At 62.4% G+C, this 15,242-nt stretch overlaps 1 protein-coding gene across 8 annotated transcripts in view; it reads right to left on the bottom strand.

Annotated features, from left to right (window-relative positions):
• The window catches only part of ATP11A (ATPase phospholipid transporting 11A), a 105,644-nt gene that overhangs the window by 31,099 nt on the left and 59,303 nt on the right, over positions 1–15,242 (bottom strand). For all 8 annotated transcript variants that reach the window (XM_059377892.1, XM_059377897.1, XM_059377895.1 and 5 more), the window contains 9 exons: positions 13,098–13,162; positions 12,443–12,524; positions 11,240–11,390; positions 10,716–10,913; positions 7,981–8,154; positions 6,783–6,946; positions 5,467–5,538; positions 4,291–4,364; positions 1,138–1,241 (listed from right to left, as the gene is read on the bottom strand). In XM_059377892.1, coding sequence (XP_059233875.1) covers positions 1,138–1,241; positions 4,291–4,364; positions 5,467–5,538; positions 6,783–6,946; positions 7,981–8,154; positions 10,716–10,913; positions 11,240–11,390; positions 12,443–12,524; positions 13,098–13,162 — 1,084 coding nt within the window. The remainder of the gene's footprint in view (positions 1–1,137; positions 1,242–4,290; positions 4,365–5,466; positions 5,539–6,782; positions 6,947–7,980; positions 8,155–10,715; positions 10,914–11,239; positions 11,391–12,442; positions 12,525–13,097; positions 13,163–15,242) is intronic.

The raw sequence follows: 15,242 nt of genomic DNA, 5'->3' as shown, positions 1-15,242 counted from the left end.
TGCCCCGGTCCCCCGGAGAAGGGCGTGGACAGAGACCCCAGAGCGGCGGGAGCAACCTCTCAGCGTCCTGGGCTGAGGTCCTGGGGTCCGGGCAGCGACTGGGTGTGGCGAGCGTCCACGCGGAGGGTAGACGGGCCCAGGCCTGGCAGGTGTGGTGACCTGCTCGGCCGGCATCCAACCGCGTGTCGTCGTTGTAGATCTGGTGCTGGACTGACTCGTAGATGGGCTGCCCCCTTGGGGACGACCGGGCAAGCGGGTACTGACACTCAGGGCCCTGAGACGGCGGTGAGCATGTGTGTCCAGGTGCTTCGCAGAAGCCCTCCGTCCTGTTGCGCAAACGGGACCCTGGCCTCTGGGCAGCAGGCTGACTGACTGTGACCCCCCACACCAGAGCTCAGTCACCTCCAAGCAGCATCTCCTTCCCGTCCCTGTGGGCTCAGGGCCTCAGCGCAGAGCCTCCCTGGGCCAGGAGGGGTCAGGGGCATGGGGACCGCAGCCAGAGCTGCTGGCACATCCGCCACGCGGGCCACACCGCCAGGAACGAGCACACAGCGGCTGCCCTAGGGCCGTGGCACTCCAGCCTCCCGGAACTGAGTCTGGGGGCGCTTCTCCCACACTTCCGTGAGCACGAGCTTACTCGGGTCCGCCCCGTTGGCGAGAGCACAGCTGAACACCTTGACCAGACCCTGCTGGGTTTGTAACTATGGGCACGTGAAATTCTGTGGTTTGCAGCATGGGGACGAGGCTGTGCAGGGCCGCCACGGTCTGTGGCATAGGGTCTGGTGGGGGGTGGGTGGCCAGGGCCAGAGGCACTGACAGCGCACCTGCCGGCGGGGCCGGAGCTCGGGCAAGTGGGCCAACCCCATGGGGCTGCTTGGGGCAGAGACGTGCGGGAGCCACGCGGGGGAGACGCCAGGACGTGGCTTCACGATGACGGAGCGCTTCACCAGAAACCCCACAGGACCTGACACAACGGCCGCGGACGCGCTTAACACACACGCCCCGCCAGCGCCCCCAACCCCAGGGCTTCCCGTGGGCTCCACTCCGCGTACGGCACAGGCGGCCCTCAGAGCAGGACGCTGCTGCCAGCCGCCCTCCCGGCGTGAGGCACGTGGGCCGCCCCCAGCCCCATCTCACCACCGCGTTGCGCTCCACTCTGGCCCGGATCTGGTCGACTTTGCCTTCTATCACCCGGGGAAATATGGACGAATCAGCTCCCTTGCAGAAGAGATAGATTTCTCCTAAGAAAGGAAGGAAACAAGACGTTGTGTTACACGTAGGGAGAACTAGATCATTCTGCACGTTACGCTTTGACGAAGCAGCAGAAACAGGAACGTCCGCGTTGAGAGCATCAGAGACGTTCCTGAGACCCGTTACCGCGCGCAGTCGGGAGAAAGTGAAGTCGTTTTTCCCACAGCCCCAGATCGCGTGGGCCGTTGAGGACCAGGAGGAAGACCAGGAGGAAAACGGGCCCCACTGCCCTCTGGCCCCCGGGCAAGGTCATGGGACGGGGCCCCACGAGACACTGCCACCGAGGGCTCGTCATCCTTCACCCCAGCAAGACCCACGAACGCGTGCTGTGAGGCGTCCCCCACAGTCCAGGAGACGTCCCCACGGCTTCACACCAGCCTGCACCGCAGACCCACGCTGCCCTGTGAGATAAACCAATGTTCTCGTCCAGGTCAGCAGGGGAAGCCGGCGAGACCAAGAGGAGAGAACAAGACGGACGAGGCTGGCTCTGGTCGACAAGCCTGCAGGCGGGGCGCCTTCTCTGCCAGCCACGAGCGTCCACGTGGCCCTCCACTGGCCAGCTGCATTTGCACGTGGCTCCTGGAGAGCACGGGACCTGGACAAGGGCGCCTGAATGTGGCCATGGTACCTGGGGCCCCGCTGACCCCAGCAGGGACGTGCTCGTGGAGCCTAGAGAGAAATGCCCCAGACAGCAAAGGGATGCCCACAGATGTCCTGAGACTAGACCACGGCTGAGGTCAACCCACGGCCGGAAAGGACAGTGTCACGACGTCCGGGCCACCAGCACACAGATCGGGATGGGGTCCTGCGGGGCACAGCCCCACCCCCAGGACACGCCCGCCAATCGTGCGGGCTTGTGGCCAGATTCTGGGCCAACGACCAGCCTGGGCAGGACCCGTTCCGGACACCAGACCTAACTTCCTCAGACACGGTTCCAGCCAGAAGGGCGAGTCCAGGCATCACCATGCGCTCTCCGACGCTATATTCATAAACAACCGTGAGGATTTATGGTAATGGCTCAGGTCACTGTGTCAACCTATCACTCCCTGGCACACGTGGTCCAGCTGGGGCACGTCTGGCCCCGGGACTCGGTTACAACAGCCTCTGATGTAAAAACGTCCGGAGTGAAAACCACTTTATTCTGCAAAGAACCAGAGTTCTGGAAGCCAGCACGGAGCTACCACGCAGAGGCGTGCCCACACGGGTGTCCCTGCCGTGCAGCAAGCCATGGCTAAGGCCGCTCACAGCCCTCGGGCAGCCACGCTCTCACTGGCCACAGGGGCTCGTGGTCTCTCATATCCATCAGGCTGGAAAACCAGAGCCATGAGCCTCACCCCCAGGGATCCGTTACTACGCAAAGAAGAACTTGCTTAACCCATTATTCAAACTTCTCCTGAAAATAACTGGTGCCGTGGCTGGTTCAGTTGCCACATGGTCTGTCCTGGGAAGCCTGCGGATCTGCGGGGACCCCCAGGAACGGGCGGACGTCTCCCCGTGGAAGGGGGGCCCGGGCCCGGCCTCACTGCCGTGACATGACTCCTCCTGGAGCTCTGCGGGGGTCCCACTCTGAGGGCCCCCAGCCCCCCACGGAGGGGGCAGGGCTTGCTGAGTAACGCTGCCTCACTCCCTGCGGCGCAGTCGGGCCTGCGACTGGGAACCGTCTCCCAGACGCGACTCAGCGGCCAGACGGCACATCCGCATCCGTCTTCACAGGGAACCCACAGGGCAAAGGACCAGTGACATCCGGTTCCCACCCAACGCCCTCCTCCCAGGCCACCGCACGGCTTCGACCGCGCCTGCACACCAGACCGTGTCCTTCAGCGTTATGGGACTGTCCCACGACTGGACGGCCCGAGCGGAGGACTGTCTCCTGGCATTCCAGGCAGCTCGGACACCATGTTACATCCTCAGGTGCTTGGCACAAGTCTCCCTGGCTGGGCTGCGCCAGGATACCACGCCGCCGCCAGGCTCAGGGGTGTGGGGACCACGCAGGGACCGTGCCCAGAGCCGCCACGTGCCTTGCCCAGGCTCACCCAGCGCCCCAGGAAGTGATCACAGGGTTCTGCCCAACGACACACCCCGGCCACCTCACACCGTCCTCTGCAGCCTGAGGAGTAAGGCAAGCCATGGCGCGTGCCCCCAGGACCGCGTCACCAGGGCCCTGCTGGAGGGTATCGGCCGCCCGTGCTTCCTGTGCACAAGGAGCGACACCGGCTGACCCAGAATTCCCCAACGTGCCTCCCGCTCCATCGGCCAGCTCAGAGTCCATGCGCGCTCAGGGCAGTGGGCTGCATCTGCCGCTTACCAGGCGACTTTCCAAAGACACGGACAGCCTGGTGGCGCCCGGCTTTAAGACGTAAGAAGGACCGAGATCCCGCAGTGTCGGCTAAGAGGCCATTCCGCAACTGCGGGTGCCTTCAACTGAGCAGAGCCACGCGGCGGGGAGCCCGCGAGACACGGCTGGCTTCTGTCCTCGGGGGCTCCTGGCCCCGGCCAGGACAGCTCACCTGACCGCGGCAGCAAGAAGGCGTCCCACAAGGTGCCTGGTGCGCTGCCCCTCCCTGGAAACGTCCCAAGAGGACCTCCGTGTGGAAACAGGCAACTGGGGTTGGCCCGAGTAGGGGTCAGGGAAGGCAGCTCAGGGGGTCGGTGCTCAGCTCTGGAGAAGCGTCTGTCGGGCACAGCAGGTGCCTCATGGCCTGGCAGGGTCTTCAGGACGGACGCGGTGGCGGGAGCCCGGAAGGCTGTGGGGGGCGGTGTCAGGCTGCTGTGTGTGGCGGCCGCAGGGAGGGACAGGAGCCCCTGCATGTCCTGCCAGCCACGCGGGGCCCATGGGGGCTGCACCCGTGCCAGGTACAAAGCCCAGGAGCCCCAGGACCGCACCTGTGCCTGCGAAGCCGAGGGGCCCCGTGCCCTGCTCACCTCGGTGTTTTGAGAGAGAACAAACGGTTGGGTCCTCGAGCTCCTACACAGGTAAGCACGAGAATAAAACCGCCACAGCGTGTAATTCGAAAACTTGAAGGAAAAACACATTCCTACCTGTGATGGATTTCACAATCACGCTCATTCTCCTTCTTACTGAGTCAAAACTCAAAATTTCCAGCAGTTCAAACCTGAAGAAGAGACCAGAAATCGCTTTTACTCCTTCTCCGGCTCTCGCAGCACCGGAATCTGGGTTAGCTTGGCACTTCCCGCGGCACAGCACCTGGGGCGTCCTCTGGCCTGTCCGCCCGCTCGCCCGCACCCTCGGGATCCACGGGGCAGACGCTGGGCTCCTGGCGGCTGCATGGAGGGGAGGCTGAGGCCAGGCTCCTGCGGGCTCACCCCCAGCCCAAGGTGCCCTGGATGTCTGTCCAGCACACAAAGTACACGCTCACGCCCCTGAATTCTAAACACACAGGCCGTATCTGAGCTACACCGGGGTCCTTGGAGTTTGTAAAAACCATTTAAAAAAAACAAAACCAATGCGCGGTCGGCTTGTGCAGTCATTATCAGCAGACCATGATTCCTGCTGACATCTGAAACACTGAAAGCAGTTCAGCCCCCCTGGACAGACGCTGCCAGAAACTCCCCGCAGCCCACAGACCCCAGCCGGGATCCAGGAGCCCCACGGTGGGCGGGCCTCTGCCCTCTGCGGACGGTTGCGCGGCTCCCATGGCCGCCCACTGTGCCCACCAAGGACCGGAAGCTGGTCTGGTCAGGGGCTCACCACCCCTGCCAGTGCAGGAGTTCATGCTTCTTAAGGAAACGTTAAAATCCAAGGGTCTCTGAGGCCAGAACCGCCAAGCCTTACGTCCTCTGCCCCGTTTCTGCTGGACCCGTTATTGCAGGTTTATTTGTTGAGGAGGCGGAGCTCCGCGTTGAGCTCGTGATACGCCCTCCGTGTGTGGGACCAGCCCCGACGGACCCGGTCACAAACACTGAACGCGTGTGGTGAGTGGAGACAGAACGGGAACCACAAGCATCCCACGCGCCCTGGCTCGGACCCTGTGTGGGGCGACCCGCGACAGGGGAACCCGGCGTCGTGCAGCCCCTCGGGTCAGACCCCACGTGCCACGGGGACTCCCGGGAAGCCTCATCTGGGACGGCTCCCGGCACACACTCTGACCGACCGGCCGGTGGGCGACGGTCCAGGGCCGCCGTGAGAGGAAGGGGAGGCCAGCGTGGGGCAGGACCGGGAACGTGGGCCCCGCCAAGACCGCAGGCCGGGCTCACCTCTCCACGCCGTTCTCCCTGTTCAAGATCTCCATGTAGCCGTCCTTCAGCCGCAGGTACGTGAAGCCCAGCCTGCAAGCAGGAGGCGGTCAGAGCTAATTCCCAGCTCGGACGCTTCTCCCCCACACGTTATTCAAGTCGGGGAAAGCTTCCGCGACAGAAAGAAGCTCTTCTGGTAAGACAGAGGCTGTGACTGGGCTGCAGACAGAGGCAACGAGTCATCTATTTACTGCTCGAGACGCGCTCCGAGAGCCACCACAACTGCGACGCACTCTGCCCTCGGACTGGTAAGCACCAGCGCGTGCTCCAGGACAAGGGCGGGTGTGGGGACTGGCCCGTCCACAGGGGCCGCATCCGGCTGCCTGAGCAGTGGGGCTGTTCAGCCCCGCGGCCGTGTCACACTTACAAGGATCCTGAGAGACTGTCGGCCTGCGGGACGACCTCTCGTTTTCCCAAAGAGGGACCGCGATCCAGAGCCCGCAGTCGGCCAGCAGGCGTCCGTGGAGCGGGGACCACGTGACAGCCCGTGCTCCACCAGCACACCCGAGTGCCGCCCGCACGCCAGGGGCCGCGGTGCAGACACAGCAGGGGCGGCTTCTGGACGCCAGGAGCTCAGGACTGGGACGAGGCCGTGGCAATGCAAGGGGCCACCGTGGGGAAGCGTGTCGCTCGGCCCGGCACGAGCCGGCAGCGCCCGGGGGGAGCGCGCCGTGGCTGGCAGAACGGTCCGTCTGACTTCTGACACGGAGTGTTCGGCGCGCTCGTTGGGACGGACCGGGAAGGCCTGCCGCAGAGCGCGGGGAATGCTGCTCGCACCTTCGTCAGGAGTCGGGGGAGCCATCGTTTGGGATGTGAGGAAGAGAACCCACGGCCAGGGGTTTATTGCGAACACACGTGAGCCACGCGTCCCAACGAGAACCCGGAGCGGCCGTCCTGGGAACGCGAGCCGGCCCCGAAACAAGCTCCGCGGACACCAGAGACACGCTGGGGCTGTGACAAGGCTGCGAAACACCGGTCAGGCCAGAATACCGACCGCCGTCACGGAAACGCAGCCAGCCGGACGTCACCGCGGGGAGGACAGCTGAGCACCGAACAGGGCACACCCAGACGGAATTAGGGGAAGTAGCGCAGCAGTGACAGAGTCTGGCAGCGGAAACGGCGGCTGGTCACGTGGGCAGTGGGCTGCGTGCAGAGGGACGCTGTCCACCGGCACGGGAGCTCCGCCGGCCCACCCCCCTGCAGCAAGCCTCCCGGCACTGCAGCCTCCAGACACTATGGGACGAGCCCCCACCTGCCAGACCTGCCCAGAGACGTACCTCTGGACGCCCTCCACGAGGGCCACCTCGTCGGGAGAAGACGAGATGTACACACAGGACTTCCCTCCGTCCGGCGACTTCCGAGGTCCGTCCACATCATCGTCATCCTTCACCTGGATGGTGTGGCACAGGCACAGCGCCCGGAAGAACAGCTCCTCTCGCTCCTGTGAAAGCACAGCACGACCCACAGATCTACGCCCCGTCGGCTTCGCGCGCACAGACCCTGCGCCGAAGACGGGGCGACACATGCCACTGCTGGGGTCAGGAGCCAGGAGCGAGTCTCACCTCTGGGGCCTCCGGGAGGAGGGAAAGTGTGGCTTCTCGCCGTCCCCCAGCACTTCTGAGTAAGGGAGGTGAGGGCACCGGGTCAAGGTCAGGGGAGGTGAACTCAGCATCCGGGAGCCAGGATGCCCTGGGGACCCTTGACCGCCTTCCCAGGGGCCCTGCGGTGTGGCCGAGACCCAGGTGGGCCACAGACCATGGGGCTCCCTCTGAGACACTCTGCCGTGGAGAGCGGTTTCCATGTGGAAACTGAGGCAGGCCGGGGGTACGGTGCCCTCGGTCGCCAGGGCTGCCACTGCACCGCCCGCTAAGGCAAGCTGTCCTGTTTCCAGGGGACCCTGACAGGGTTCTGCGGCCACAAAGATTCCAGGATGGTCTCCTCACTGACCACGTGGACATGGGGAGGGGTCACAGAACCTCCCCGAGACACAGACGTCTGGAACCACAGCACTTGGCTGTGTGCCATGCACGGGCATGTGTCCCTGCATGTGTGCGTGTGTGCGTGTGCACGCGTGCAGCATGTGTACCCATGGGCAGGAAGAGTGCACGCGTCACTATGAAATCTATGAGTGGGGCACGTCTGTGTGCACACATGTGAGCACGCGTGTGCCTCCACCTGTACACGTGCTCGAGCCTCTGTGAACACGCGTGAGCATAGACATGTGGTGTGCACACTTGGCTCTTCGCCCACCACGTGCCCTGCCTTCCCTGTCACAGTGGCTTCTCGCACAGCCGTGACTGTGGCAGGACTGTGACTGTGGACTCGTGGCAGGACAGGGTGACGTCCCACACTCCCAATGGAAGCCACGAGGGACCCAGGGACATGGGGCGGCGCCGGTCGGCCTTGTGCTCGGGAACCGGGGCGGTGCAGCAGGGAACGCCCAGGAACACAGGTGCAGGGGGCGTGGCCACCTACCCTGGCGCCGGGGCCCGGCGAGGAGTCGATCATGTCGATGCCGGCAGCCCCGGGGAGCACCTGCCCATTGCAGACGGCGTGTGGCACGTACACGTGGCCCTCGATGCAGCACTCCTTGAACTCCATGTTGTTCTCCGTGAGCGTGCCGGTTTTGTCTGTGAAGATGTACTCGACCTGCGGACACACGGCGCCGCTGCGTGAGCTGGTGGGGCTGCGACCTTCTCGGGGAGGAAGGGGCCACCGCAGACTCAGGCCCCGGCAGGGCCTTGCTTCCTGACGTCACGTTCCTTGCAGGAAGGGGCCTCTCCGACGGCCGCCCACACCGCCAGGGGGACCGTGCGTGGCCGGCTCGCCAGCCTCCTCCAGCCTCTACCGGGCGCAGCAGCCCCGACCCAGCTGCGCAGGACGGGCACGCGAGGCCTTCCCGTTCCCCAGAAGACGGGGTCTCCCTGCTCCCCCTCGGAGAGACAGACTTGGGACGGGGTCTTAAAGCTTCTCCAGCGAAAAAATCAAGGATGTAGGGAAGACGGACGCACACTTACTCGGCAAGGTCTGGGAGGTCACAGCCCACGTACCACTGAGAACACAGAAGCCAGAACCCCAGCAAAAGGGCAGAACAGATTTCCGACGGAAAACCGTACCCGGCGTTGACCCTCCACTCAGACCCATCCCGATGACGCGCTCATCAGGAACAACAGAATTCCGGGTGACGGCACGGATGTCCCCGCCGGCTGAGACCTGCCTGCTGCCCCGAACGCGCGGGAGGCAGCATGCAGAAGACACAGTAACACGGGGCCAAGCGCTTCACGTCTGCTTCCTCACGTGGCCTCTGCAAACCGTTCTCTTCCGTCTTGCCCCTCCCCCCTCCTTTGTGCCGGTTCCGCAAGCCAGCTGTGAGGGCACGACCGACACCTGCTGCCCGGACGCCGCCGGCCCTCCCTGTGCTCCGGACAGCGAGAAGCAGGAAGACGGCCCGCGTGTGACAGGCCCCAGTGGGGTGGTGGTGCGGCCTACGTCACCGGCCCCTTCCCCAGAGCGGCGACGACAATGGATGTCTCGGAGGCCGTCTTCTACTTTAAAAAAAAAAAATTTTATTTCTTTCTTTGAGGGAGAGCGAGCGAGGGGCAGATCCAGAAGCAGGCTCCCCGCTGAGCAGGGAGCCCGACGTGGGGCGCGATCCCGGGATCCTGAGATCCTGACCTGAGCCGAAGGCAGAGGCTTCACTGACTGAATCCCCCGGGCACCCCTGGAGGCCCCGTCCTCTGAAACCCTGTCCACAACCCTCCCACGGTAACTGTCGGATAGATTCCTGTGCCGAGCACCGCCCCACGCTTCTCCTTACAGAAGGGGCTTTCCTCCGGGAACGCCGTGGAACACACGGCAGGGACCGTGCACAGACACGACGTGACACGTGCAGACCTAAAGCTGTTCTGCTGCCAGGTGGCCGAGTCGGGGCTTCCGAGCACCTGTCTGGGACCAGACCCACCCATGACCGCTGCAGAACAGTCACCTGGAAACCCGGGCTCATCCGTAAGGACGTCACCTCTCGGGAACAAGTACCCAGGACGCAGTGGGTGAAGGCAGTGGGTCCCCAGCTGAGTCTCTGCGTCCATTCCTAGAAGGCCTCAGGGGCCTCGTGGGGGCAGAGCTTGGAGGCCACAGCCTGACCCCGCCCTGTTGAAGGGTGCCTGGGTGGTGCCGTCGGTTAAGCATCTGATTCTCGGTATCACCTCAGATCGTGACCTCAAGGTCGAGGTCGGGCCCCATGTCGGGCTCTGTGCTCAGCAAGGCGTCTGCGGGAGATTCTCTCCCTGTCCCTCTACGCGCCGTGCGCGCATTCTCTCAGATAAAATCTTTAAAACGGCCTGTTTGCAAAACTACTCCCCCAAATTTCTTACTTTGTTTTTTCATTTTTAAAAATGAGTGAACTAACGTTTACCAAATGATTTTTCCTGCAACATAAAGGGAAAGAAAGGTCAAGCCAGGGGATGGGCCTTTCCAGAGCTGTGTCCCGAGGATGAAGGAGCTGTGGTCCGGGTCTCATGGACAGGCGTGCACGGCTCTGCCCCTCACCCAGGCAGCCCTGGACGGCCCTCCCACCCCCGTGGTGGCTGCGGCACATACCGCGGCAGACACCGTGGCCCCGATGCCAAATTCTGCACGGTGCTCTGGCAGGACGGGTGTACGGAGCCGCGGCCCCCGCCCAGATCAAGACATTCCAGTGACAAGAGCTCGGCCACCACCATTAGCAAACAGCAGGGCTGTGGGGTTGGAGTCTGAAGCCTGCAACACACCAAGCCATGAGGTCTCCCTGGACTCATCTTAAAATCGAGGAAAACGGCTCACTCTGAGCTCAGGGAAGGAAAGCAGGTGTAAGAGCGGAGTGCAGCGCCGGCAGGTTGGGACTCCCCAAACTTCCAGCATTAGCGCCCAGAAGAAGCACCGCTCACCCCGGCCACGGGGGAGCTTCCAGCAACCGGCGAACGCAGCTAGCTGTGCATAAATCATACACAGCAAACCCCGTCAACTGTCACATAAAGTGTGAAAGGCCAACGTCACGCCGTGGTCTGGGAGTCGTGGGATGCGTCTCTGGGAATGGCTTACAGGGGAAGCCTTTCCCCAGCACCACCTGAGACTGTGCCGAGATCACACAGGGTCCGGGTGCTTGGGAATGGAACGTAGAGGGACGTGATCGCCCACCAATCGGGGCATGGGGGAGTGCTGCGGGTACTGACCTGTCCTAATTCTTCATTTAAATCCGACGTGTTGACCAGAGGCCCTTCCCCCGTGTCCTCGTCAAACATCTCCTCGTCCCAGGTGATGAAGTAGGAGCCCAGGAACTTCTGCATCTCCACCGTGACGTACATGGACACGGGGATGATGTAGTTGAAGAGGACCATGAAGGCCAGGAAGTCGGTGAGCGCCCTGAGGAGCTGAGAGCACCGCGTGAGCCCCGCGCCCATCTGGCCGGCGGCCCCGAGTCCCGCCTGGGCTGCACCGGCCGTTCATGAACGCAGCCACGCTCTGAGGACGGGATCCTGCGCTGGGGGCTCATGCCGTGGCAGCCGACCCCGTCCGGACCCTACCCTCAAACACCCAAGTGAGACGGGGGCCCTGTGCCAGCGGCAGGGAGGCGACGGGTACGCCTTCTAGGTCTCCATGACGGAGACGTCCGTCAAGACCAGGCGCTCGCCTGCCGCGTTCTCGCGACAGCAGCCCACGGGGCGTCTGATCACGGCCAAGGGGGCGCGCTCCGTACCAGGTTCCTCTGTCTTTCCGACTCGGTTTTCTGGTTATACCACGGCTCGTCTCGGAACGGCTCGCTCTGCCACACGTACTTGAGGACGGTGTTGATCAGCGCTTTGCTGATCAGAATGCAGAGGTAGACGATGAGGAACACGTTCATGGATCTGAAACACAAGACAGCCATGACACCCGGTGACCGCGGGCTGAGGAGCCTTTCTCACGCGTCAGGATGGTGGGGCCACGAAGACGTGGAGCACCGTGAGGGAGAGGAGCCCCCACCCGCCGGCACGGTCAGCATGAGAACAGAAGCCCCCGTCGTCGGAGCCCCTCCTGTGGCCACAGGCGTGTGACTCCAGGGGCCACAGGAAAGTTGTGAAAACAGGAGAGCGGTGCTCGCGGCCATGCGGTGGACTGCGTGGTCTGGGGGTCTAAGATCAGGACATCGGGATGTCAAGTCCTCTGCCACAAAGTGTCAACCAGGGAGTGACACACTGAGAGATCACCACCGGGGAAGGGGGCAGGGAGATGCCCTGAAGCCCTGCCCAGTGTCTTAGTGAAGAAGGCTCGTCTCCCGGCGTCCGTTTCTGGAAGCTGCTCATCGGGGCAGACGCCGGAAACAAAGCGTTCTTGCTTACTGAGAGCCAAATCTCCGTTTTCACATCGGGACAGCCGCCCAGGGACAGAGAGACCCAGGGTCCCGTTGAGACCACCTTGCCGGGGGCAGGCAGAGACCCCCTCACAGTCTCGCAGAGATCCAGGCCCCACACAGCTCCGTATTAAATAGTCATAACCACTTCGAGGCAGGGACTCATGTGAACAAAAGGCAAAGAAGACAAAATTCTGGGCCGTGTTGTCTCACGACTGTAACTTTATACCTGACTTATTGTCAGGATTTCACCATTAAAGGAAAAGGGACTGTTTGCTCTGCTCACACCTTCCTAGGGAAAAGCTGAAAGTGACCCAATTCTGACATTTTCGTGCACTGGCGAGAGGAGTGGCCAGGACTTCAGCGTCCACACGGGGGGCCTGCAGATGTGGACTGAAGGTGTGGGGTCACTTGTGCCCCCGCAGATCAAGACTGTCTACCTAAATACCCTGCGCCACCAGCGCCCTAGAGACCAGGACGGAATTCCTAATGAGGCCAGAGGGAAAAGCTGTCGTGTCTCGGGGGCGCATGATGGTTTCGGGCTGTGGGGCCCTGCGCCCCGAGACTCACTTCTCTACAGCGGATCGTTTCTGGGATTTTGACTGGTAGTTCAGGGCCATCTTGGTTTCCATGCCCGTGTAAATGGCAACACCTGTAAGGCAGGAGAGTCCGTGTCAGAGCAGTCGTGACAGCAGCAGCAGAACTGACCGCGCACGCCACCCCACGCGCTTCTCAGGCAGACAAGCCGCCGGGGATCCTCCGACTAAAGAAGCACTTTCCGTTCCTGCAGAGATCGATCTCTGCTTTCTCCTGGAGGTCAGACGGTACCATGTTGGGTTTTCTGAAACTGGGCACACGAGCACATTTTCAAGTCGCCTCCCTTAAAAAACAAGAGCACCGCTCGGGGCGGGGAGATGCCGCCAGAGAAGCGCAGCCGTTCGCAGAAACCCACAGAATGGCGGCGTGTGCGTTCTCCTTCCGACAGGAACTTATGCTTCCGACCCAGAAACCACAGATGCTCAACACACAAGCGACAGTCAGACACCACGGCTTCGCGGGCGGGGGCGACGCGCCGGGACAGGGGTCCTCAGGCTGCTGTCCACTGCCACAGAGCCCGCCGCACAGTGCAGACGGACGCGCCATGGCAGTAGATGGGCTGCGCCTGCTCGAGATTAACTGCCCTGAGCTTTAGAAGCTGCTGGTGACGACTCACTGAGACACTCACCAAAGACCTTCTCGGTGTTCTTCAGCGTGGCTCCCCTGAGAAGCAGGTTCTCCGACCCCAGAGGCCTGCAAAGACAAGAGGACCAGAGTGGGGCCGGGGGTCGGACAGAAGAAGGTGGTCCAGGTGGGAATCGAGGCCTGGGCCTGACAGACTTGGTTTCAAGAGGAAATCGTGTAAGCGTGGAGTAGCTTACACTCGATCACGGAAGCTGGCCCGACTCCGTGGGAGAGCGTGGCCTTCGCCCTGGGAATGAAGACCCACTCTGCGGAAGGACCTGGCGGGCGGCCCTTTGCGGGGCCCGCTCCCTGGAGGGGCCACGTCAGCCCACACAGGCTGACAGACGGCCCCGTCTCCAAGAAGACTCGAGAGGCTTCCACTGTTTCTACCACATCCTTAGGGGAGACTCCACGAGTCGGCGGGATCCGGTCTCACTTTCAAACTCGGGAGCACTGTGTGCGCTCCCCCCACGGCTGTCCAACCAGGAGGACCCTCTGCGTGCAGTGGCCCCGAAATCTGGACGCTCCCCTGCCCCTGCTACCTCAGCAGGAAACCACCAAGGAAGTTAAGATCAGTCACGAAGAACACGCCGGCCCCAAGCGCACGGGACTCGGCCGTGAGCAACAGACCACGTCTCTGCCTCCGGGGGTTCGTGTTCCCTGGGCTCCCCCCGGTTTCCTCGCTGCTCATTTCCCAAGAGCAGAAAAGAGTGGGAAGCCAAAAACAGCTCCGCGGACGCTGGTGCCGTCAGCATTGCACGGACCGCATCTGCAGTGTGCAGGGACGTGTGCTCTCGATTCTCCTGTGCCACAGTGCGTGGGGCCTATGAACGCCACAGACGCAGGTGCGCCGGCAAGTTAGACGACGCGGCTTGGGGCCACCTCCCCTTGAGGACGAGGGCAAGAGACTGTTTCCTGGGGGACACGTGACCAGACGCATCAGCCCAGGGCGGCTCCACGGTCCCGGCCCTCGTGCTAGACCTGGCCGCCACAGACGCTCTTGGGGCCGCACACGCCCTGCCGGGTCCCCCTTGAGGACCGTCAGCCTCTGCGAGCGGTATGCTCACGATGCCTGTGGACCATTTGTGGAAACAAATGGCCTTTTTATAAAGCATGTCTGGGAAGTGAAACACAATTTACTTTAAGAAGTACCCTGCTTCTAGTTTGGACAGGACTGCGAGGGCATGAGGAACTGGGAGACACAAGTCACCCCCGTTCACACCACGAGTTTACAAGCACCTATAACACTCAAAAGGTAAAAGTCGGCCGAACTGTGTACGTCCTTAAAGAGCAAAACAAGAATTAGCTCCAGCCCGTGACCTGCGTTAGCCACGGGCTTCCCGTGCTCAGCATGAAACATCGTCCGAACGTGAGGCAGCGGGAGCCAGGAGTTTACGCCTGATCCACCCTGGCGACAAGGTGAATAAACCCCAAGCTTTCTAATCCTTTCTAATCCCAGTAAATCCCGATCCTTCCAACAGGGCTTCTCACAGGACACAGAAATGCGGGTTGTTTCTGCACAGACACTAGGCGTGTCTTAAAGACTAATGTCTGTCTTGGGACAATCACAGCCCCTCGGAGGCACCGCAAACCTGCGCATGGACAATGGCTGTGACTCAGGATGCGCACAAACAATTTCTGTGACAGTTTCACGAGGTCCCCCAGGATCTCACACTGATCACTGTCGATTTCCTGCTGTGATGATTTCTGCTTCTGGGCAACTGTTCTCGACACACAAGGTCACACCAGGATGCCGACCATCTGGAGGCCGTGTAAGTGGACAGAAAAATGTCTCTCCGACACAGGAGAGACAGGGGTTACAGAAAAGGTCGGCTCCAGATCCTACTCCAAACTAACTTCCTACACCGTCCACCTCCGTTACCTCGACAGCCAGGACCCACTAGACCCGGACATGATGCACAGATGACACCCCACAGGACGGCCAGCGCCGATGAGAGTGGGCCACACGTGTCCGGCCGCCGGCAGGTCCCGGGTGCTGCGTACCTGGTGGATGCGCGTCCTCGTCTACAACCTGTGGGCGTGACCGATCCCCGACCGCTCCGATGAAGCAGGTGACCACACACACCTCCCACCTACACGGTCCACAGAGGAGACCTGCCCCCTTAAGTCCAGACAGAATCTGGGGCCA

This window comes from Mustela nigripes, chromosome 15, assembly GCF_022355385.1.
Source record: "Mustela nigripes isolate SB6536 chromosome 15, MUSNIG.SB6536, whole genome shotgun sequence".
Taxonomy (NCBI): domain Eukaryota; kingdom Metazoa; phylum Chordata; class Mammalia; order Carnivora; family Mustelidae; genus Mustela; species Mustela nigripes.
This window is presented reverse-complemented; position numbering and strand designations above follow the sequence as displayed.